The sequence below is a fragment of the Anthonomus grandis genome, chromosome 15 (assembly GCF_022605725.1).
Source record: "Anthonomus grandis grandis chromosome 15, icAntGran1.3, whole genome shotgun sequence".
Taxonomy (NCBI): domain Eukaryota; kingdom Metazoa; phylum Arthropoda; class Insecta; order Coleoptera; family Curculionidae; genus Anthonomus; species Anthonomus grandis.
The window spans coordinates 5375891-5399997 of NC_065560.1; the positions used below are offsets into that span (position 1 = coordinate 5375891).

Below are 24107 nucleotides of genomic sequence, written 5' to 3' on the forward strand. Positions count from 1 at the left end.
ATTTTATCGGGGCCCTAAACTAACGTATACTACTTTGACGCCATCTCACAGTACAACTTTAAATCACCAAAAGCTTCAGTTCAGCATGATATAAAGAACAAATAGTATTGATTAAAAATAGAGGAACCTTTTTTTACTGCCAGCGCCATCTGGTATTACAGCACTCGTTAACTCCGTATTCTTACCCGTTCAACAATGGACATACATACACATCGATCGTGAAAACAGACGCCAGTTTCATCGAGACGTTAAACGATGGCGCCACCAATAGTAACAACAAATAAAATATCGCACGTGTGTTGTTGGTAGGCGGGGATAGCGTAGCCATGACGACAAAACGGTGCGGCGTTGCCAGGCTTCACGAAAAATTACAAAATATCTAAAAAAAGGGAAAGGATCTTGGAAAAAATTAGCACTTTTTAGCGACAACAAAATAAAGGTTCAACGACATCAAGTGAGTAGTATTTGCTTGCTAATATTTATGTCCTGTTCATTTTACAGGTATATGGTGCCGGTTAATCGCCTTCTAACCTGTTTTGGCATAGTGTTAGCGTGTGTTTATGGGCATGCAATTAATTTGTTTTTTTTTTTTTGAAGGACAAAGTTTGGGTAGTAGAAAGATTAGCAGCTTCATGTTAGACAAATATTAGTAATACAAAATACTTACTAATTATTGAGATTTATATCGTCTGTAAAAGTTCTATGTAGTTGTTAATCTTAAGCTGTTGAATAACTTGCCAAATTTGTTTCATCTGTTTTTCAAAAGCTTGTCTGATGTTGAAGTCAGTATAAGTCACGTCAAACCACTCTCCTACTTATGAAATAAGTACAATTCCTATTAATTGCGATTTAGATCTTAAGCATGACCTTTATTATTATGATTATTTAAACTCGGGTTTGTTGCTATTAATAATTACTTTTGATTAGCAAGATAAGAAATAAATAAGTAAGATAAGTAATAAATGCATTGATATTTTTTAGAGTATTTTTTGTCTTGCTGTTGAGATGTTTGTTCCAATTAAATATTTAAAATTTTTCCACTTGGTTTAGTAAAAAATTACAGAAAGGTTACTTATGGATTATGTTCATTTTTTCGATTTTGAGCAATCGATTATAAACTTTTCGTGATGATTCTTTTAGGTCAACCATTGAAAGAATCAATATCATCATTTTAGAAGTGTATCAATGGAATAGGGAAGTCTGATTCATATTCCAATAGCATGCATATTCCATGGCTTCTGCAAATAAATTACAAATATACATATATAATTTATATATAAATAAAATATAAATTATCTTAAAATTTATAAAAAAATAAATAAATTTTAAAGAAAAGAAGACCGTACTTTTACTTTTTAATTTTTCTTAAAAAATAAGGCTTTAAGTGGCCAAATTTTTCAAAATACAGAATCTATTTTTTTTTTACAATTTAATAAGTAAAAAATCCACTTGAATGATTTATTCAGACTAGATTATGTTTATTATTATCATAACAAGAAATAGGTTAAAAGGATTAAAAAGGCATTTCATATGAAAAGAGAATTTTAATGTAGTCTTAATTATTCATCAAAAAAAATTTTTAAAATTTTAAAGACATGTTTGTATCAAGGTTTTAAATTGTTGTGCATAATATTCCTCCCAGTGCTACACTTTAAAAGATAAGACTATTATTCTGCCTGGAATCATACAATGTGCGATAACTGTAGATTTAAGGCTAAATTAGTATACAAATAGTGTCTTAATGATAATACAAATAGTATCAAGTTATGTGCTTCTGTAAATTGTATAATATTGGATAATATAACATAATTGTATAATATGTGCTTCAATAAAAAGAAGCACAGTCTGGATTTAAATTTTTGATGAAACTCGACGCTTCTCTAACAGAACCTCTTTGGATGGTATCACATCTATTTAGTCTTAAAATCTGTGTGTCTACTCTAAATAGGCTTTTGCCATCACCTTATCAATCTTTGCTTGGCATCATGACAAGGGAAGCTTTTTAACACCAACTCATAAAAATGGAGATAGAACCAATATTTGAAACTATTGAGGTGTGTGTATTCAGTCTGTAATTTCTAAGCTGTTTGACAAGTTGTTTTCTGTACAATTTTGATAGCACTCCAAGCTTATAGTTATAGATTTATGGTGACTAAAATGTTGACTTGCCAATATGATTGAGATGTTTGTAGTGTGTATAGAGACCTCTCAAATATTGTTGTAAATTAGTCGTATATTGAAATAAATAATTAACAATTTGCTTCATATTTCATTGACTTCTAAAAATATTCAGAAACTGATTTATGGACTGCAAACCACTCTTATAAACCATCAAAATCGTTTCAAGGGACTTTTTTTTCTAAAATAAATTAAATCAACAAAAAAAAAGCGAAAACCGAAAATTCGCTTATTCATTAAATACGATGCTAAATCTAGGACCGGACATTAATTTTGCACATCTAATTTCCAGAGAGGTGGGTTTTTGGTAGAGAAAATAAATTCGAGGTGGAAAGCAAATTTTATATGCCACTCTTATGAGATGTTTTAATTTAATACTACTTTGACGAGTAAAACCCATCTTTCTTATCTGTTGCTTCCCATTTAAATTTGACAAAAATAAAGTTATACATATTTATTTTTGTTTTTTTTTTGGATCAGTTAATTAACATATTTAAGGTTTAAATTATGATAAATCTAGTTGACCAGAACCTCATCAAACTAGCAAAAACAAATGGATTGAATTGACGGAATTTGCCAAAAGAAGCTATTTTTGTTATTATGAAGTAATGCAATTGGATCAGCTGAATACAATGTAACTGCAAAGACTATAAGAAGGCACTTTTAAATACGAACGAAATGATTTTCTCAATAGTTGCAAAATATTGTTTTTAATGCTTGCTCTCCTTGTCAAGGTTGTGCAAAGGATCTGACTCAGTAGCTCAAAGCATGATGAAACTGTTTCTTCAATTGAAGATTGTTTAAAATTTCTCTCTCTGGAGTCTATACTATCAGTTTCCTATCAGTATGTTTGGATTTACAGTCATACTAGTCATATACACAGGGTCAACGGCAATTTCTTAAAAAATTAGCCTACAGATTCAATATTCCTTAAGTCTCTAATAATTAACTATATGGTTGACTGCCCTACAATAATTTCTTCAATGCGGCTTGCAACTCCCACATGAAATACAAGATCTACCAGTATGTTTCATAAACCCTTTAAAACGACCAATGTTGTGGTTTAATTCATTTATTCCAAGGGTGTTACGAATGAAAAAATCCTCCGCCCTTTTTGATTTTAACTTTAAAAGATGTGTGGGTAAGGACCTCGAATAAATAAATAAACGATGAAGATGACCTTTAGAGATGAGTCAAAATTTAGGTTTTTTCCCAGTCATAACACCGCTGCTGCAACCTCCTTGGAGTTCATAGTTAGATAGGTTTATAGGCGGTATTTCATATTTTTTACCGTTAACTTGTGTCTGTATATATATTTCTAATATAGCTTTATGTGGCCTTCCATTTTTATCAGTATTTGATTGCCGAATTTTTATCTGTGAGATACACTGGTGTTGTTGTTTATACCTTATTTTTTATTTCTGTGAGTTTAATTGTTTCTTACTCAGTTCGATTATCTTATTATTTGTTTTGAACAGATTTAAATTTACTTACTTTAAGTAGATTAAGAGATAATAATGGTAAAATTATATTAATGGGGATATTAGTTTTTTTTTGTCATTTTTAAGGAGTTCTTTCTTGGTTGTTATTTGAAAGTCCAAATTTTCTTATTTTACCATTTTTAATGAAATTAGGTAAGGTCTTTATAATTTTAATTGGAGCCTTTTTAGGTTATAATGTATCCCTAATAAAATATTTTTATCATCTCATTTTTTTGCTAATATGTGGAATTTACCTATTTTGCCTACTTTTGCGGTAAACCCCTATTTTCTAAATATAGAAAATTATACTATAAAACTTTTGATTCAGGCTAATTAGAATATTACGGTAGAAATCATTTATTTTCACGATTGAGATCTTTAGCTTAAATTTCCCAATTATTTTCTAAAAATCATTTGAAAATTCTTTTATTTATTTGTTTAGAGACTTTAGCCTTAGTAATCATATTTTCCTATCTAAATAGCTTATGTAGAGCTTGGCTTTGAAGCTGCCAGGGAGATATTCTTTATCTTTAGATATTTATGAGATTAAATCTAATTTTACAATGTTTTAATATTAATTCATTCTCAAAAACCCTAGAAAAGAATAACATTTTTTTTGTTATGAATTATTCAGTTCACATATATTATACGGTATACCTACTATATAAAAATATATACGTTTTTATATGTTTTTATTACATAACGAAATAAAAAGCTTGACCTACATGTTATTACATTAATGTACAAAGGGAGAGCAAATTATAGGGTCAAATTAAATTATAATTAAACAAATTACCTAAATTATAAATTAAGGCTAACGTTATCATTTGTATTAATGACTGGTTGACAAAACAACTTAAATGAATGCCATAAAATTTGAGTTTATTTTTGCCTAACCTAATTCATTAATTAATCTATTGAAAATTAGCTAGTAGGCGAAAGTACCTATAGTTTTCTTAAATTATATCGCATTTTTCAACTTTGATGATACAGCAAATTTTATATTTTTATTATTAAAATATACTATTCCTTGTAATAAAAACCCTAGCGTTTTGTTTGAAGATGCGTATTTCAAATTCAAAATTATAGTTACATCCTACTTAAGAATAGCACATTATTAATAAAGTATAAGCTATACTCATTTCAAGTTTAGTGACTTTTAACTAACAATAAAAGTAAAAAATTGTATCAAAAGATTACTATTCTTAAATAAAGCTTTTATCCATTGGTTTATTTTCTTCAGATACATAAAGAATAAGAAAATAAAATAAATCCAAAATGTCAGCGAAAGCATAGCTGGATTATAAAACTTTAAGAGGCAATTTCTAAGTTATTCTGGTGCTAAAGTTAATAAAATAAACAGTTATCATTTCAGTATTAATTCTATTTTTGATATCAATAATTTTCTAAAAGCTCAAATTATTTATCATAATATTCATTCTCCTATATCCCTACTAAAACCATTTTTGGCGCGAAAATCTTTGACCTCTAGGAGTTTTGAAGAACAAGCCTTTGAAGAAGGTTGAGTTCTTGGTATTTTTGCCCGTTTTACTCCAATGAAAAGTTGAAAACTCACCTTTTGGGTATTTTAGTTTGTGGATACTAAATGCCATACTGCAATAGTTCAGGATTATAAGTGGTGTAGTTAAATCCCAACTTTTTCAAGGTTCTTTGTTTAAGTGTCCAGTTTTGTATTCCTGAGAAAAGGCCAATTTCATTGGTAAGTCCTAATATTTTCATTTGGCATCTTGGTTCAGGATACTCTACATATTCAACATCATCAATGCTTATATGTATCTACTTACTCTATTGGCGATTCCTCAATTTGAGTATTCTTCCACTTTCAGGCTTTTTTTTTTCTGCCCTGGTTTTCATGCACTATTGTAAGAAATAGAAATCTCCACTCATCTACTCCAATAACGTCCACAACATACATAGACATTCACTGTTAAACCGATTCACCCAGGTCCTCCATCTCAATCATGCAGCCCTCTTGGAGCCAGGTTTGATCAATGCTTGTAATTTATAGTGAACCATGCAGTCAGTAAACCACCTAACCGGTAAACCAAAGTCCTATCAACATTTATTAGCTTTACTGTAGTATATTATATTAAATACCAACCTCAAAATTACATTGTTATCATTTTTATTATTAGATTTCACTACTACACTGTTGTTTTGAATAGTTTCATAATAATTAGGTGTATATTAGTTATTTCATTGAAATAGACCGTATAGATCTCCTTGTAAACTGGATAAATAGGCCTATTTCGAAAGTACTCACGCGAACTTTTAGCCCCAAACAACAGAATATGAGATTTTACCCTTGATATAGACATAATAATTAACTTTTCTTTTAATATAGATTCACTTGAATGTATCTCAGAACTAAAGCTTTTCTTTTATGTTTATTTTGATTTTTGAAAGATAATCTAACTTTCTAAGTTAGACAAGGGACTTTTGGTGTGAGCCCATGAGTTTTAAGGTGCTCTCACACTAAAGCTGTTATTTAATAGCCAAAGTAAAGGATTAATATTTATTTTATTGTTAATCTATCTCTTTCAAGTACAGTATTAATTACACCATAACACTTGTACATAATATTAAGGGTCAATATAATTAATTGTATTTGTAAATCTCCGTGTCTGTTCTTCCTTGTGAGATTTTCTTTCAGGTTTATAGGTATAGGGCTTTCAGTAGTTTTCTTGGTCATCGGGATTTTCTTATCCATCTGGGAGCTTATATTTTATTGAACTCCTGTGGAATCCACGCCACTCTACCAAAGTGATTAGTGCTAGTCGGCTTCCCTTTGAGAAGATCCCCTGAGCCGTCACCTCTATAGTAAGTCTCCCTCCTTCCATCGGTTCCCTTGTACCCTTTTCCTAACCCTCACTTTCCCTACTTTTACCCTCCTTTTCTCCCTTTTCCTTACTGTTATTACCCATCCATCCATTCAAATTTCGTTTAATCCAAGTAAATAAGATAAAGTATCATTAACTTATTATTTTTTTTTATATATTTTACATGTTCTGCCGAGTATTGCTATACTAAAACAAAGACTAATATTTAAATAAAATGTAATTTTTGCAATACGTTTTCTGGAATAAAATAAGTTGTCATTGCGGATATATAAATCTAAGCTTATCTTCAGTCAAGATTATTAGTCTTAGTTATAGTGGAGTTTTTTTTCCGTGTAGTTTAATGCCAAACTATGATTTATTAACATGTAATTTTCAATTTATTACTAAACAACTGTCGTTAAAACTTAACCCTGTACACCACTTAAATAAGTCAATTGTAAGAGACTTAACTAAAAAAAACCTGCGGAAATTTTCGTAATAACACACGGCAACAACGTATACGGCTCGTCTCGCAGCTTGTGTCATTGACTTGATCCAAGGTAGACGGGAGACCTTGAACCGAACCGAACCGGGCTCCCGTGTAGATGTGCGGAAAATTAAAGTCGCAGACCCGCAGCAGGGAGAGAATCGCAGCTTGTTTGCAAATAAATCGGTTGTTTAGAGCCGGGTCAGCCACCACCGACGGGTGTTGTAGACGGGACACTTTGCACCCATATTATCATCATCGATTAGTGACAGACTCGAGTCAAAATTGCATTTATTTTAATTTTATAACTAGTCATGGAAAAAATCGCATTATTTAGATAATCGAATTATGAGTGATTTCAATTATAGCAAATCACTCATATTCATTATAATAATTGTAGAGCGTGTATTTGCAACATAGCAAATTGCAAGGCATATAACAGTTTTGTATATTTTTTTTGTTCTTTGATCATTTCGTTGTTGATAATTTTAGTTTTAAATTATTGATAAACGGTAGTCAGTATTATTTTATACAGTGAATGATATTCACCGTGAAATCCGGCTTTAAAAAAAATCAGTAGTTGAAATTACACAAATTAATAAGGAACGTAATATTTATAATGTACTACTAGATCTGGTTATTGTTAGTTCCCATTTACAGAGCTCTTTAGTAAACATTAATGATGACCCATTGTTGCCTATTGATAGGCATGTTCTTTCAATTGAAGTAAATATCAATAATAATTTTGAAGAATGTAAACAAGTCAACAATACAAAATTTAATTGGGATAATGTGTATAAATGCTGTGAAGGAGTTTTATAGCATAATGAATGAAATTTTTGAAGAGTGTGTTACTAAGTCAACCCAAGTGGGAAAGACCTTTCCTGTATGGTGCAATGGCGTGATCATTAAAATGATCAAAACTAAGAAAAGGTTTTTAAACAAATTTAGAAAATGAAAAATAAGCTTTTAGTGGGATATATATAAAATATGAAAATAAAACATTTATATGATGATCATTTAAGTAGAGTAGAAGCAGGTTTATTTAGGGATCCCAGGTTTTGCTGGTCCCATGTTCATAATCAAAGAAAAGAGTCTGATTTTCCATCTCAGGTATCCTATAGGGATATGTCCATATTTGGCACAAAAAATATTGCTAATATCTTTACAACATATTTTGGCTCAGTTTTTGAAAATGAATTACTTTTGCATCAGTGTAAAGTTCCTTTCAAAGCATACTCTTGTTGAAGGAAATTTTCTGTATGAAGAAGATAGAGATTCCATTAAAAAACTTAAAGAAAACTGATCTATTGGTTCTGATGGTTTGCCTGGTTATATATTAAAGGGCTGTGGTGATTTTTTGGTGCCACCTTTTTTTATTTATTTTTTATTTTATAACTAGTTATGGAAATTATCTCATTATTTCAATAATCAAATTATTATATGAGTGATTTCAATAATAGCAAATCCCTCATATTCATTATAATAATTGTAGAGCATGTATTTGCAACATAGCAAACTGCAAGGCATATAACAGTTTTGTATATTTTTTTATTCCTTGATCATTTCAAAGTATAATTTTAGTTTTAAATTATTGATAAACTGTAGTCAGTATTATTTTATACATTGAATGATATTAACCATGAAATCCGGCATTAAAAAAAATCAGAAGTTGAAATTATTTTAACGAACTCGATGCAAAACTAATTTTACACAAATTAATAAGGTACGCAATATTTATAATGTGCTACTAGATCTAGTTATTGTTAGCTCTCATTTACAGAGCTCTTTAGTAAACATTAATGATGACCCATTGCTGCCTATTGATAGGCATCATCCTGTTGTTTCAAATAAAGTAAATATCAATAATAATTTTGGAATTTGCATGAAATTGGGATAATGTGTATAAATGCTGTGAAGGAATTTTATAGCATAATGAATGAAAATTTCAAAGAGTGTGTTACTAAGTCAACCCAAGTGGAAAAGACCTTTCCTGTATGGTGCAATGGCGAGATCCTTAAAATGATCAAAACCAAGGAAAGGTTTTTAAACAAATTTAGATTTTAATGGGATAAGTACAGACAAATAAGGCAAAAAATTAAAATAAAACATTTATATGATGATCATCCCTAGAAAATCGGCGCATTAAAACATCCCTAGTGTACATTTATAAAATTTTGACAAATATCAATCTTATTTGCTCCTCAGATCATGGCAATGTTGTCATTCTTCATTAATGTTGGTAATACCAGACAAAGAAAAAATTTTCATCTTGATTGTCCTAAAATAAATATATACAAGAACCAACCAATATATAGAATGTCTGATTATTTTAATATTTATGCCTCTGAGCTTGATATTGTTATTACAGATTTAAGACATTTTACAAAAATTATTGACATTAGACTTTTTGCTTCTCAGTCTCAGGCCTGATATGTGATCATTTCTGGTAAAACAAGTAGAAGTGTACATTTATTATAACCTTTTGAAATATCCTGTAGAAATTTATTTTACAGACTTTGTTCTTCATACAATAAAGTTCCTAATTAAGTTGGTAAGTTTATACATTGTGAAATTTGGACGAAATTTTAAACTTCACTTAATGTTTTAACAAGCATATATAACTGTTAATTTTTTTATTATTTTACTTGTAAATTGTTAGTAATACATTTCCTGAATATGTTTTGTTTAATTTCTAAAAGGCATACCTACTTATTATCTTGTAGGAGATATATGGATCATTCAGAAGTTATAGTACGCGAATTGGAAAAGTAATAAGCAGAGGACTTTTTTTAATATGAAGACAAAAAAAGAGTCCCTATTTAATACTTTTCCATGCGTTTCCTATTACAGCGTACGGTATAGTAGACCAAAATTAAAATTTGGCGCCATTATCAAATTTGACGACACAAACTCATTTTCGATTCTGATTAGTACTACTCGTCGATATTCAAAGGGCGCAACATTCAATCGACCTTTCAGTGTTCTATTATGGGGGCTTCCCACCAAAGAAGTATTTATGTAGATTAAGATGGAACGCCTATTACCGTGAATATACCTGTTTTGGTTAACATAGAAATAATAGAAAGTTAATTGACGATGGACGGTGCCTGAAATAAAACCATTTCACTTGGTTTTCACTAGGAAAGGAAGTCACTACATAAAAACGCATCAGCAAGTGGCAGAGCGGAGGCTTTTGGAGCAATCTCTCAATACTGTCTTGTCCGAGAACTAACTAGGTACATGTACCTCGGCAAGGAAGTCCTAGAATGTTGATTAAACATTTTGCTAAATATAAAGATATCTGAAAAATCAAGAGTTTTAGAGACAAATCAATCACTCTGGTGTTTGCTTTCTTTGTATTTAGAGACGGAGGCGTGATTTAAAGACTGGCAGGTCAATAAAATAAAATGTATGCATCGATAATTTTTTTTTAAATTAATAGTTTTTGAGAAAAATCGAGATTTTCTTTTTCAATTATTACAAAGCGGCATATGAGTTCATGCTCTAGAAGCTAAAGTAGACATAATCTACACTAACTTCTCTAGCACATTCAATAAGTCTCTGGCTTTTACTTCCTTCAGTAATACTAAAAAGATTTTGAAAGCCATAGGCGAATTCACTATCAGCTCTTTTTTGCAAAAAAAAAAACAAGTCAATAGGTCCCATGGTATATTTTACTTCGAATATAGAACTTATTTATATGAGAAGTATACTAGATATTGTCCTTAAATAACAGTACTATTTTGTTATATAAAAAGTTTATTTATTTAAATCATAAAGATTAAACGGGGATGATGACATAAAAACGACCCTGCAGCAATAAAAAGTTATAGCACGAAAAACCCCAGTCGTGCTTTGTCTCCTCATCTGAATATTAATTAATTCGAGCGAAATCACGTTACCGCAGATTACACTCTTATATATTTACATATTTGAATGTTTTTCTCAGAAATATTATTTATTTATATTAATATAACAATCAGACCGGAATCGGGTACATAGGTTTAGTACCGATCTTTATCTTATCTGCTTTATAACACTTGTTTTAGTTTGTTGGGTTTAATAAACTTTTATTTACTTAAACAAATTTAAATTCACTTCCGGTGTGAGTTGACAAGTAATGGGCTGTTTGGATACTATTGGTTGTCACATGAGAATAAGTTCAGATAACAAACAAGAGTGTAATTGAGAATAATGGGTACATCCCTTCATCGAATAATTAACGCTAAAATGCCTAAAAGAGACTACCCAATATGATGTGTGTTTTGAAGAGATTTACATTAATTTAAATAAAGATTTACTGGAGCCTGAAAAAGTCCAAAAGAATGGAGTATGCAACATAAGTTTTTCAGAGCATAAAATCACTCATGATCAAAATGGTAGTGTTTTGTGGACCTTAATTCAAAGGCTGTCTGAATAAAACATTAGCATCCTCAAAGGTCTGCTCTACATGAAATCCATAGTTTACTAATACCTTTCATAACATGATAATTTATTGAGATTTATTGTATTCATCGGAAAAAAATTATCTTGTGCCAATTTTAGTTCCTACATGCTATATGATCTTCGGAACTGGGGATTGAGTCCTCTAGCTTCAAGGGTATTTCTTATTTAGAAACATGCGACCAGGATAATTAGTTTTAAATGTATTCACTTATAGAGAGAATAAAATCCCTACAATGACTGAGGAGTTTACATTCTTAAAATAAGTATTTATATACTTATATAAGTATTTATATTAAACCAATTATCCTATGTATATAATATACATAAGCAAGACATATTATTTAGCAATGCTTGTAAGATTTATAAACACGTTCCCCATAATATAACAAATACCTCAAAGATATTTAGTTGCCAGGCATTTTTCAGGTGTTTATACAAACTTGGATCGTGCTGTTCCCAACTACCAAGTTTCAGATCATAGATATATTTTGCTTAATAACCTATCATTATCAGAAGTGTTTAACAAACTTCAAAAACTGCTTAATAAAACTACTCTAGGACCTGATAATATTTCAAATATATTTCTTATAAACCATCACTAAACCTCCACATATCATATCAATCAATTCTGGTATACTTCCAGAATCATGGAAGCATAGTTTCATCATACCAGTCTGGGGAAGCAGATGATGTGAATAATTATAGAGGAGAGTATTCAGTCTGCACTTGCTTAATTGTTTGACAGGTTGAGTTTTGAAGAAACCATTCTGCTACAGATAACCTTGCCACTGATAAAATAGCTCTGTTAGATGCCTTAGAGCAGAGCTGTCAGGTAGACAGATTTCGCCAAGGGTAAACTTTAGGGTTCTTTTAGATAACTTAAGGTTTTTAGTTGTTCAGAGAGCCTTTTGGTCTGAGTGGAGAGTTTTCTTAAAATCCACAAAAATCAATAACTCGGTTTCCAATTTCTTCCCTGTAACATCTGGGGTACCTCAAATTTCTCATTATGCTCCCTGTTATTTATCAATTGAGTTACTAAGTTATTTAACTACTATTCCCTGATGACTGTAAAAACTTCAAAACTATTTGAACTAATTCTGATGCATGACAGATTTGAATTCTCTGTGGTTGTGGACTTAAGAAAACAGTTTGCTTTTGAATGCCGTTTTATTAGTTTCTATCGCAACAAATGCAGGATATCAACTCAATACAACCTTAATAAAACTAATTTATCATACTCCTCTTCTGTAAGGGATCTTGGTATTTATTTTTGATAAAAGATTATCTATATTTTAACGAGCATGTTTCAGCAATTTCTCAAAAGTATGAAGATGTTGGGTCTAGTGATGAGGAATTGTGAAGATTTCTCTCCATCTGTCATAAAAAGCCTATGTACTAGGTCACTTTACTATGATGGAAAGAGTGCAGCACAAATTTTTGAGATTTATGGCATATAAATATATTAAGTTTTGAGAATTTATGGAAAATCTCAAATTTGTTTAAACTTTCCAAATCGATCCCTGCGTCCTCAAATCTATTTTTCATATATCAATCGACAAATTATAGAAAATAGATCTCTTAAACTGTTCAATTCTATTAGTCAGAAAATAAATGTTTTTATTATGTCAATGTATAGCTTCAGAAGACCTTTATCTAGCACTATTAGTCATATTGTTTAATGTGAGTCAACTGATAAATTAAGACATATCTTATCATGTTGTTTCCAGGACTATTTATTTACTTTTTGTTGTACTTTAGGCTTAGCAGGGTTATTCTGTTTTTTTTGTAAAAATGGGGTTTCCCGGAAATCTTGCAATAAATAAATAAATAAAGATATTTATTTTAAAGAAAATATTCAAGAATTTTTTGGTCAAATAAAGCTGCTGCTAATTGAAGAAGTCTTAAATTAAATTTAGAAATAAATTTCAATAAAAATTAATTAACTCTTTATCACATCCTCTGCTCACCCTCCTCAGAGAATTTCCAGCCAGAAAATGGAGATTCCCCATTCAGTACGAGAGGGGTGTAAAGTATCATATACAGACAGGCAAGGGTGAGGCGTAAGGGGCGTAAAGGGGTAGAGCGCGATTTCCCCATAGCGATGTACACATGGCCGTCACCCAAACATTGATTTTCTAAATAATTGATATACGTAAGGGGATCTAACTACAACACGTAAGAGGATAACGTACAAACTCGACATGTTGCCTTTCAATCCTCGACGATATGGCTTATTATTGGCAGGGGTGAAAAATAATAAAATTGTTAAAAACTGTAATTAAACTTACTTAAATCCCTTATCGTCCTCCTGGCCATTAACTTGTTGTTGCATGACTTGGCCGTTTACGCCCCCCTGTTCTTCTTTGGGGCTCTGCTGACTCCCTTTATCCTTGGACAGGTCTTTGTCGTCTAAATGTAACACTCTCATTCGGGGTTCCAGTCCTCCGGGTACTGTTTGGCCCCCTTTATCGCCGGTCGGTGATGTGCCCAATACGTATTCCACCTTTTGAAAATATTTATGTTATGTCAGTTGAACAACACAAAAGTTTGATACATTAAGTACTTTATGTTTCTAGCTGTATATACGAGGTGTTTGATCATCAAATACAATGTAGAAAATTCTAAACATTTCTGAGGAGGAATTTATCAAAGCGCATTATGTCCACTCGAGGACAAAATTCAGTTTATTGCGGTTTTTTATTTATTTTGACCTCTTCTATATACGTATTAACTCAGAATAAATCAAATAGCATTATATTCGCGAGATCTGATACATCAAAACGCATTACGATATTTGGCCAATTCGCATGACGACATCGTGTAAGTCATTTGATTTTTTAAATTCTGCCAATAGTTGTTGATGTATTAATGTGTTTGTTGTTTTTATGATGGAAAACCTCGATCGGAGCGTTTCTGTAGGAGAAAATAGCCAAGAATTAGAGTAAAAATTGCGACAAAAGTACGTACAATTGCTCAAAGCGACAAAAAAAATTGCTCCAAGCTAGATTTTTTCTTAAGAAGTTTTTCTATTAAAATTGTTTTTTATATCTTGGTTTTATTTTGTATTAAGTGAAAAAACTGCTCAGCTGGGTTTTATCTTTTTTTATTCCCTATTTAATCTTTACAACATAGAGCATTATGTCACATATCGGCCACAACAAAACGCATTATATCCACAGTAATGGTTCAAAAAGCGTTATGTCCAACTATTTATTGGCTTTTTCTCGCCTGGAGTTTGTTGGTTTTGATTTCAATTAGAACTATTTACCAAAGGATCGATCAGTATCTATAAAAGCACCTTATTATGCAGGTTTAAAATGAACGAAAACAAGAAATATTCGTTTTGAAAAGTTACTCCTCAACTGTTCCATGGGTCTTTAAAAGGGACCGCGTGTTGTGACATATTAAGCTTAGAAACAAATAAAATAATACTTCAATAAAGTGCGTTAAGTATAAAGCTCAGAAAAATTCTTAAGAGCCCGGACTATGCCGCTAAGATCAAAGAGCATATGTAAATAAACCGTCGAGAGGCTGAATATTAGCCCGGTAAGGATTTTTATTATTACGTGGATTAAGTCAATAAATATAACATTGATAAATTGAAAATGTAAATGCTTTAAATATTTTTATAGTTTCGTACTGTTTGGCTCGTATTTTGTAGTTTAAGGTCACCTTTTTTTTCTGCATAAGCAAACAAACTGCCCGTTCCACGACAATGCTAATTCTAACCTTTCAATGTTCTAAGCATCATTTTATAAAATGTTAAGCAGGAGGAAATGTCCAAGTTAATTTTTTCATTTTAACAAAAAAATTATATCTAACGTAGTATATAGGTAGTACTCAAATTGTACAATAAAACTGATTGTGGTTATAAAAACTTCTTCTTTAAGTACTGGACCAAGTACCTGGTCTCTCGTTTTAAAGGTTCTATAGTTTGGGCCAAAAATAGTTTGAAATAGGACATCGATGGTCGGAAGTGCGCCCGTTCCAAAATACAGGGTGTTGAAATTTTTTTAAAAAAATCGATTTTTTTCCTCTATATTAAAAACGCTTAAAGCGATTTGAATGAAATACTGAGGTTTTAAATGATAGGTGGTGAGGCACACTTTTCGAGAGATTGCAGGTGATTTGACCTGTCCAGGAACGGATTTGCAGCACATTTATGTCAATTTTTTTATAAAAAAAAAAAAAAATACGTCACAGTTTTTTTCTGAAAAAAAATTTTCTCGAAATTATTTTGTTCGTTTTCAATAAAACACATCCCTTGCATTTTTGCGCTCCGACGCACCGTTTTCGTGCAAAAATATAAAATCCATACAAGAAAATTAAAAAAACAACTTAAAAAGAACAATATAATAATAAAAAAAAATTGAAACAATATGTTGTTGTTACAAATGTTGACTCAAAGACCCCTGGATCGTTTCTCAGAAAGACCGCAGGCACCACAACTCTAGGTCTTCTCTGTTGGTTACAGGTGTTCCACTTATTGTTGCTTTAATTTTTTTACTTTTGTTTAATTACTGTCATTCATTTTTTCTCTTGTTAACGCCTTGTCAATAATATTTGCAATTGGGTATGGTGTCTCGATCTTCTGCAAAAATTGACTTTCGATCCGATCTCCTAATAAAAGTGACTGCAATAGCGTAAAAATGCGATAGTAGGTATGCACCGACACTAAACATAACAAAAACATGTACAGACTTTCTAATTATTATTATTAATATTTATTTTATGGAGATTACCATGAAAAATTGGCTCAACTGTTTGAGGTACAGAAAAAATGGTAAAAATTTACCCAGGTGGTACAAAAAAAAATTATTCTTCTTTATAACAAAAAAACATAAAAACTAATTCAAGGTACTCTAAAATAAAACATAACATTAAGAAATATCAATTTTTTTACTTTTTTCTTTAAAAAACCCATGGTACATATTTTGACCCACCATACCACTGCCTAAAGTTATTTTGTATGGTAGGACTGAAAACAAGACTTGTTCTTTCTCAAACATAGGGGAACTTGACACACGTTGTAGGTACAGTTTGTGTGTATGTCAAATTCCTTGAAAATACAGACTGCACATCTTCGTCTACTGGTTCGTACTGGCTGATGTGTACTTTGAGTAAGTCTAATCGTTTCTGGTTGGGAAGGTTTCCTTTTTTTGATGGGAGTTGGTAATGGTTTTTCGGTACCCTGTAATGATGTTACCAATTTGTCAGCAACTAGATGTTCTATAATATTCAAACGAAATTCTTTCATGTTCATTTTAGGCCCTTCAGATAACTTGTAAAGCACGTAAGCATTAACAACAGCAGCATCAATAAAGAAAAACATGACTAGACTAGGCCACCATTTTTTGCTTTTTCGGTCGAGGCCGTAAACTGCCCTCATTTGGTCAAATTTATCTACTGAGTTCATATTATGTTTATTGTAATCAGTCAGCGCTATTGGGCAAGGTATGTTTTCTACACTGCCGTCTTTCGCTTTCCTTTTGACCTCAGTTTTGTCATCTGGGTTGTGATAATTTGAAAGAAGGTGAACCGTTCTTTTATCGCGCCATTTAAATGCTGAAAGTCCTGTAGAACTCACGTACCAGTCACAGTCAGCTCTGTGCATTGCTTTATCTTCCAGAAATCGGGGCATATTTTTTCTGGTATGTCTAACAGTAACACACGCATATAACATTTCTTGATACAGTTGATTCATTAGGGCTACATTTGTAAAAAAGTTATCAAAGAAAATTTTATGATACCTGTGTTTTAAATTTTGTGCCATCTGAAGCACTACTTTGGTACCCAAACATTTTTCTGCAACAGGACCGGTTTTGCCACAATATATTTCAAAATCCCAGCAATATCCAGTGCTGTCAGCTATCATCCACACTTTATAGCCTCTCTTTACTGGCTTTGCAGGCATGTATTATTTGATCGTAGATCAGCCTTTAAACTTTATCATAGACTCACTGATAGATCCACTGATAAAAATTCGTGAGGATGCAGACCAAAGCGATGGACAGTTATTAGTCTACTAATATAGGGATCATGTAAAATTGGATCTGTACTCCAGTAATCCCGATATGACGGCAGCTTTTTGTTACCCATTAGTAAGTTTATACCAATAAATGTACGCATTTCTACACTATCGGTGGGCTTATAACTTTTGCCGTAATTGTGAAAAGTTTGCTCTGCGTAGAGGTTTGTTTGAAACACCATATGTTCGACAATTTTGTCTGAAATCAGAAGTTTAAAAATATTATATGGTGTCACCCATGACTTGGGCTAGTCCTGAATATTCCATAAATTGGACAGGTGGAACCGTTTTATTATTCTTAATCCACTGCATTTTGAATAATGTTTTTAATTCGCTCAGTGGAATAAGGTCTTCGGGGTCCCATTCCTCCAGTTCTTCATCAGATGATGATATTACCATATTATCCGGTTCTGATAAATTATTTGTGATTTCTGGCTCGTCTACATCATTTCCATTACGACTATCATTATCCGAGTCGATATTTGATGGAATGCCTACAAATTCAGTGTCCGAATTTTCAATATTCTCAATTTCATTATAAAGATCCTACGGTTTAATAAATAAACCGACGTACATTACTGGGATAAAAACAATTGTAGGTGGGTTAAATTTTACTCCAACATACATGTAGAGTTGTATATTAGGTGGGTTAAATTTTGTCTCTAAGTACTTCAAAGAGGTAAATTTTCGGGAAATAATAAAATAAAGAACTCTGGTATGGATTTGATTTTTTTGCGCCAAAACGGTACGTCGGAGCGCAAAAATTCAGGAGCTGTGTTTTGTTAAAAACGAACAAGATATTCAGAAAGAAATCCTTTAAAAAACAGTGGCGCACCTGTTTTTTTATATAAAATTTAACGAACATGTGTTCAAGTCCGTTCCTGGACAAGTTAAATTACCTGCAATTCCTCAAAACATTGCCTCACCACCTATCATTTAAAACCTAAAAAATGCATTTAAGACACTTAAAGCGTTTTTAATACAGAGGAAAAAAAACGATTTTTTTGAACAATTTCAACACCATCAGCATACTTACATACTTTTTTGTGGCTCCTGTATATACTGTAACAACTGTTTGAAAAACTGTCATATAAAATGAATTAAAACAGGCGTTTATGAATTCATGCTATTTCTTTATTTCTATAAATAATTTTAAAAGAATTAATCCATTTAAATAATGAAATGTAAAAAATTGTTTTGAGGATAGTGACTTAAGTCAACTTCATTAAATTAAAATTTAAATATACAAGAGAACTTTGTTCCTTGTTTTAAGGAATTATTTTTGTGTCTCTCTTTGCAATTATAAAGCTAAACTCAGTAAGCCATAAGTATTAATTCTGCAGGCAAGAGTAATACAAATTGTTCAGTTAAAATATATTATAAATTAGTTTGTATATTCTATGTCATTCAAATTATCTTAAGATTTGTTATATAAACAGAGACAAGTCCAAGTGGTAATTCGATAGGGTCTTGCGTCAGCGGGATTCGATATCGTTGACAAAAAGACAGAATCACCACGAGCCTTGGTGTAAACGGTCACTTTTGATATTCCTTGACAAATAGAGCGTGTTTTTAATACGTCCTATTAGACTTTCATTTAAATCTAAAATTTTAAAATAAATATATTTTACCATTTTAACTCCTAATCCACCAGGTCCGTCTGATCCTCTAGGAGAAAGGATGCCACCAGGGTCACCTCCAGCTCCGGGAAAACCTCTGCGAGCACCCATAGCCAATGACGTAACAGCATGATCACCTGCAACATCAGATTACGTAAAATCATTTGCTCGATGTTTAAAAAGAGAAACGACTAACTCGTTGAATATCGTTTTATAAATTCCAATACTAAGATTTTAATTTTCGAATTTATCGGTTTAGTGATTTATGGATTGTAACGGACCGAGCACATACTTTATCAGAATATTGACAAATTTAACCCGGTAGCCGAACTAAAAGTTTCTAAAACCGATAACAAATGGTTTCGGAGGTCATAATTCACGTTGGGGAGGCGAAATGAATTATCGGGTGCCCGTGTTAGGAGTTCGAGCACAAATCAATGCCCTTCGAGCACATTTTTCACCTCGACCACTTTTTTCTCCTTTATATTTAATCTTTAAGGTCCAAAGTTGAACTGAGATCTAATCAAACATTTAAATTACATTTATTTCACATTCTATGATAGCAAATGTAAAAACGAAAGAAGGTCCATCAAACGAAAAAATTGTTAGTTACTCATACTTCCTATAATACGGTTCCATTATGATTACCTGCTTCTAGGCATGTAATTTTTATGAAACTGTCTGTTACGTTACAACATATATAGTTACTATTCCATTAAATATTTAAAGAAAAACTTTTCGCTACGACCAGCATAAGTCGACTAAAATGGGATCATGAATAAAATTTGTAACTAATTATTTCGTCGGTTTGGTAAGGGAAACCTTGATATTCAATGCTGGGTTGCTAAAACGTACTTCACTTATATGAAACTTAAAAAAAAAACCTTGGGTTCAGGTTACCATTGTTACATCATCTTGTCAATGCGGATTATATCAAATTTCACAATGGTTACTTAATGAAATTGTTACGTTTTATTTGAAATCGGGTTCATCTGTTAATTTAGAAGGTATTTTAAGAGACAATATAGTTGACTTGGTCTATTCGGAAGACACCAATTAATGACCTCTTGTAAAGAGAAATTCCAATATCTATCAGTAAGATGAATCTTTTAAGTGATGGAATTTAAAATTTTTGTCTTCCAGGCAGTTGAACCATACATAATTTGTTTTGTTCCAGGCATTAGAAGATGAATAAAAATACAACAGTTCTATTTTTTTCAATTTTCCTGAAGTGAGTCACTGAGGGCGTCAATTCCCATTTTCTCTTTCCAATTTCTACCCGGAAATTGAATAATTTTTATCTTATCTTTGACTAACTGAAAAATCGACTAAGCAAAAAAATTATTTTTCTTTAACAATTACCTGTCACTTCTCATGGGAAAATTTGCTTAAAGTATTGAAATTTTTTTTTATTAAGTTGTTCCACCTGTAAAATTCTCGATTTTTACTTCTAATTATGAATAAATATGTTTTTTTAATAATTGAAATGTCAAACTCCAAGTACAACCCTGTCGGTTTTTCAACAACGTTATGTTGACCAGTGACAGATAAAAGACACGTTAACTGTCAGTTGTCATTAATTCAAACTGTGAATGACAGTTAAGACAGGGTCGCATTACAATTTTTTTAAATAATTAAAATTTTAATTAATATTTAATAATTATTATACACTGGTTTGTACAATTTTACAATAAACTTTATATTCTTCTACCTTTTTAAATTTGTATAATTTTTTTTTATTAATTAAAATATCAATTTTTAAGTCCAACCCTTTCGGTTTCTAACCGTCATTCCGTTGACTCGTGACAGATAAAAAATGCGTTAACTGTCACTTGTCATTAAGTCAAAGTGTGGATGACAATTAAAGACAGGGTCGCATTATAAATTTTTATGTAATTTAATTATTTAGTTTTTTTAGAGACAATATACACATATTTTGTTGGTATTATTAATTTTATACATAAAATGCCTGGAAAAAATTATTTATTACGATCTAGACCCATCACCCACTGATTTATACAATAAACTTAATATTAAGTTCGTCCACCTATAAAATGATATTTTATTTTAAATTTGTATAATTTTTTTTATTAAATAATTAAAATGTCAAACTCCAAGTCCAACCCTGTCTGTCAATCTGTTGACAAGTAACAGATAAAAAATGGGTTAACTGTCACTTGTCATTAAGTCCAGGTGTGTATGACTGTTGGAGACAGGGTCGCATTATAATTTTTTTAGGTAGTTAAAATTTTTATTCATATTTAATTAATTTAATATTTTTTCTTAAATGATCGTATAATATAATAATATATAATTTATTGGTATTATTAATGTTATATTTCAACTGCCTAGAAAATATTATTTATTACAGTAATTCATCCACTGATTTGTACAATTTTACTATAAGTTAAATGTTGAGATCTTCCACTATTTAATTATTTTTTAATTAGATCTTATTTAATTATTTTCGTATTTTTTTTTTTATTTTTTAGAGACAGTTTAAACATATTTTGTTGGTATTATTAATTTTATACTTCAACTGCCTGGAAAAAATAATTTATTACGATTTAAACACTACACCCACTTAAAATTGTCGATTTTTTATTTCAAAATATTTGTATTTTTTTAAATAATTAAAATATCAAACTCCAAGTCCAACTCTGTCGGTTTCCAACCTTCATTCTGTTGACAAGTGACAGCTGAAAAATGCGTTAACCGTCACTTGTCATTTAGTCAAAGTGTGGATGTCAGATGGAGACAGGGTCGCATTATATTTTTTTTAAATAATTATTCATATTTTTAGAGGCATTATTGATTCTGTGCTCAATTGTTTGTCCACTGTGGTCCACACTAGTTCCATACTCATTAGGATCAACAATCGATAGCCTCTGCCAAAGAATGGAGGTTTTACTTTTTTATACATTGTCTTGACTGATAAAACCATTTAAAATAATACTTTTATTAATAAGAAAACGCAAGATATAACTTCATTAAAGCCATTTTCTATTTCTTCTTGTCTTAACTGATAAAACCATTTAAAATAATACTTTTATTAATAAGAAAACGCAAGATATAACTTCATTAAAGCCATTTTCTATTTCTTCTTTGACTGTCAGTTAATTGGTTCTCCAACAACTTTTTAAATCTTGAACAGGCTAAAATGAATTCCACTTCCTGGCTAAATAAACTCAAAAGCTTAAAAAAGTACATCTTACATTTTTCCAGGCACTTGAAATATGAAAAGCACTATTCCTACTGTAATAATTTGCCTAGAAGAATAAGAAGTTAAGACAGCCATTTGACTATATGAGCAATGAAAGCCATTATTTTTTTTTCTAAAGAAATGAAGCATGGGAGGTGTTAGTTGTATAAAATATAACTGCCTGAAAATTTAGCTCCTTTTTTATTTCTTGCAGACAGTCGAAGTACATATTATTTAACATTTTCCATTCGAAGCCGAAATGTAGAAGTATTCGGTTTTTGCTTATTTGAAGTGCCTATTTGACATTGCGTCTGCAGCCTACTATTCTAAACCTTATAGTATTCCACGTCTTCAATGAACTTTCTAAAAATCCAAGAAATCATAATCATCGTACTTTATGCTAGCTTAGACCTACTGAGACCCCCACCTATCATTCTCTTATTTTGTTTTAATTTGGTATCCCTGGTCATATGATCTAAAATAAATTACAGTAAAGTTTCTATGTATGCAAGTTCCTGTCATGCCATTGCTAAATTAGTTTATGAGCATTTCCACATACTAATCGAGGCGACACCGATTATCGATTGCGATAATTACGCGTCAATTACAATAATTATGGCACTGATAACTGATGTGGTGTCAATATTACTGTTGTTGGTGTTTTCAATGCACTCAAATAATTGTTTGATTCAAGGTCAAGGTCCAGATAGCGGTAAATCGAAGTGACACACCAAATTGATCAGATGACTGGAAATCGCCTCAAGAAGAAGTTACAAAATAATTCTTCTACTTTAATAATACTACTAAATACTTTCGAATATCAGCTTATTCAATAACTAATCAAACAAACGGGATTCCGTAAGGAGATTCAGTACTATCGACCATCTTCAGACACTTCGTAAATTCGTACTCTTATTGCAAAAACCACTAAATTGAGTTTTCATGACTATAATATTCCTTCCAGGCAAAATTATAACATACAGTCGGTTAAAACGACAGCCTTACAAAAATATTTATTTTATAAGGGAGTTCGCATCTTAAATGCTCATCCAGAAATAATAGTGTACACCTAATTTAAAATTTTTTAATAAAAGTGTTTGAACATTTTTAAAGGACACATATTAATAAGATAATTTTTATTTTTTGTAATATGCTTTGTAAAGCAAAGGTAAATTCTTTACTTTTCAATTTTTTCAACTAGCCAAGTACTAAATAAAGATTATTTATTTATTTAATTATTTATTATTGCTCTTAAATTAGTTAAATTTTCAAAAGTCATGTTTGCAGGCTAGAAAACACTCGATTTACCATTTATCGACTACCAGAAGGCTTTTGACTCTGTAGAAACTTGGGCAACTATCATCTCAAAGTAGAAAATGTCTTCTATAATTTTAGAGTTCCTACAATTCCTGGAATCAGACAGAAGAAGAAGACATTTTCTACTTTGAGATGATAGTGAAATTGTTTATTCAAAGTCGTTTTAAATTTTATAAGAAGTGAGGGATGAAAAATATCCTCTTTTAACGAAAAATCATGACAATTTTTAACGGAACAAAACTCAATTAAGTTTTCAATCAAAAGCAACATTTCAATTTAAGTTTCTCGTATTACTATACTCAGGTAAGTTAAAATCATTAAACAATATTACCTTGGCCTGATAAAGATATATTAAGGACGAAAGATATTCAAATAATAATTCGTACGTCTCAATATTTTCAATTGGGGGTATATATATGAGAATAGTGTATAGGCAGCTAGTGTCAATTACTATTCTTATTCTTATTACGTCAACAATATTACAAATCGATTGAAAAAGCAATAAT

The 24107-nt window shown here is 30.9% G+C and overlaps 1 protein-coding gene and 1 long non-coding RNA gene across 8 annotated transcripts in view; one reads left to right on the plus strand and one right to left on the minus strand.

The window, feature by feature from the left end:
- LOC126744996 (uncharacterized) overlaps window positions 1-24107 on the plus strand; it is a 431319-nt gene that overhangs the window by 314036 nt on the left and 93176 nt on the right. The window lies entirely within an intron of this gene.
- Window positions 1-24107, minus strand: part of LOC126744986 (pumilio homolog 2-like) — a 335676-nt gene that overhangs the window by 232647 nt on the left and 78922 nt on the right. For all 7 annotated transcript variants that reach the window (XM_050452611.1, XM_050452614.1, XM_050452613.1 and 4 more), the window contains 2 exons: window positions 19095-19219; window positions 13724-13938 (listed from right to left, as the gene is read on the minus strand). In XM_050452611.1, the coding sequence (XP_050308568.1) occupies window positions 13724-13938; window positions 19095-19219 (340 nt within the window). The remainder of the gene's footprint in view (window positions 1-13723; window positions 13939-19094; window positions 19220-24107) is intronic.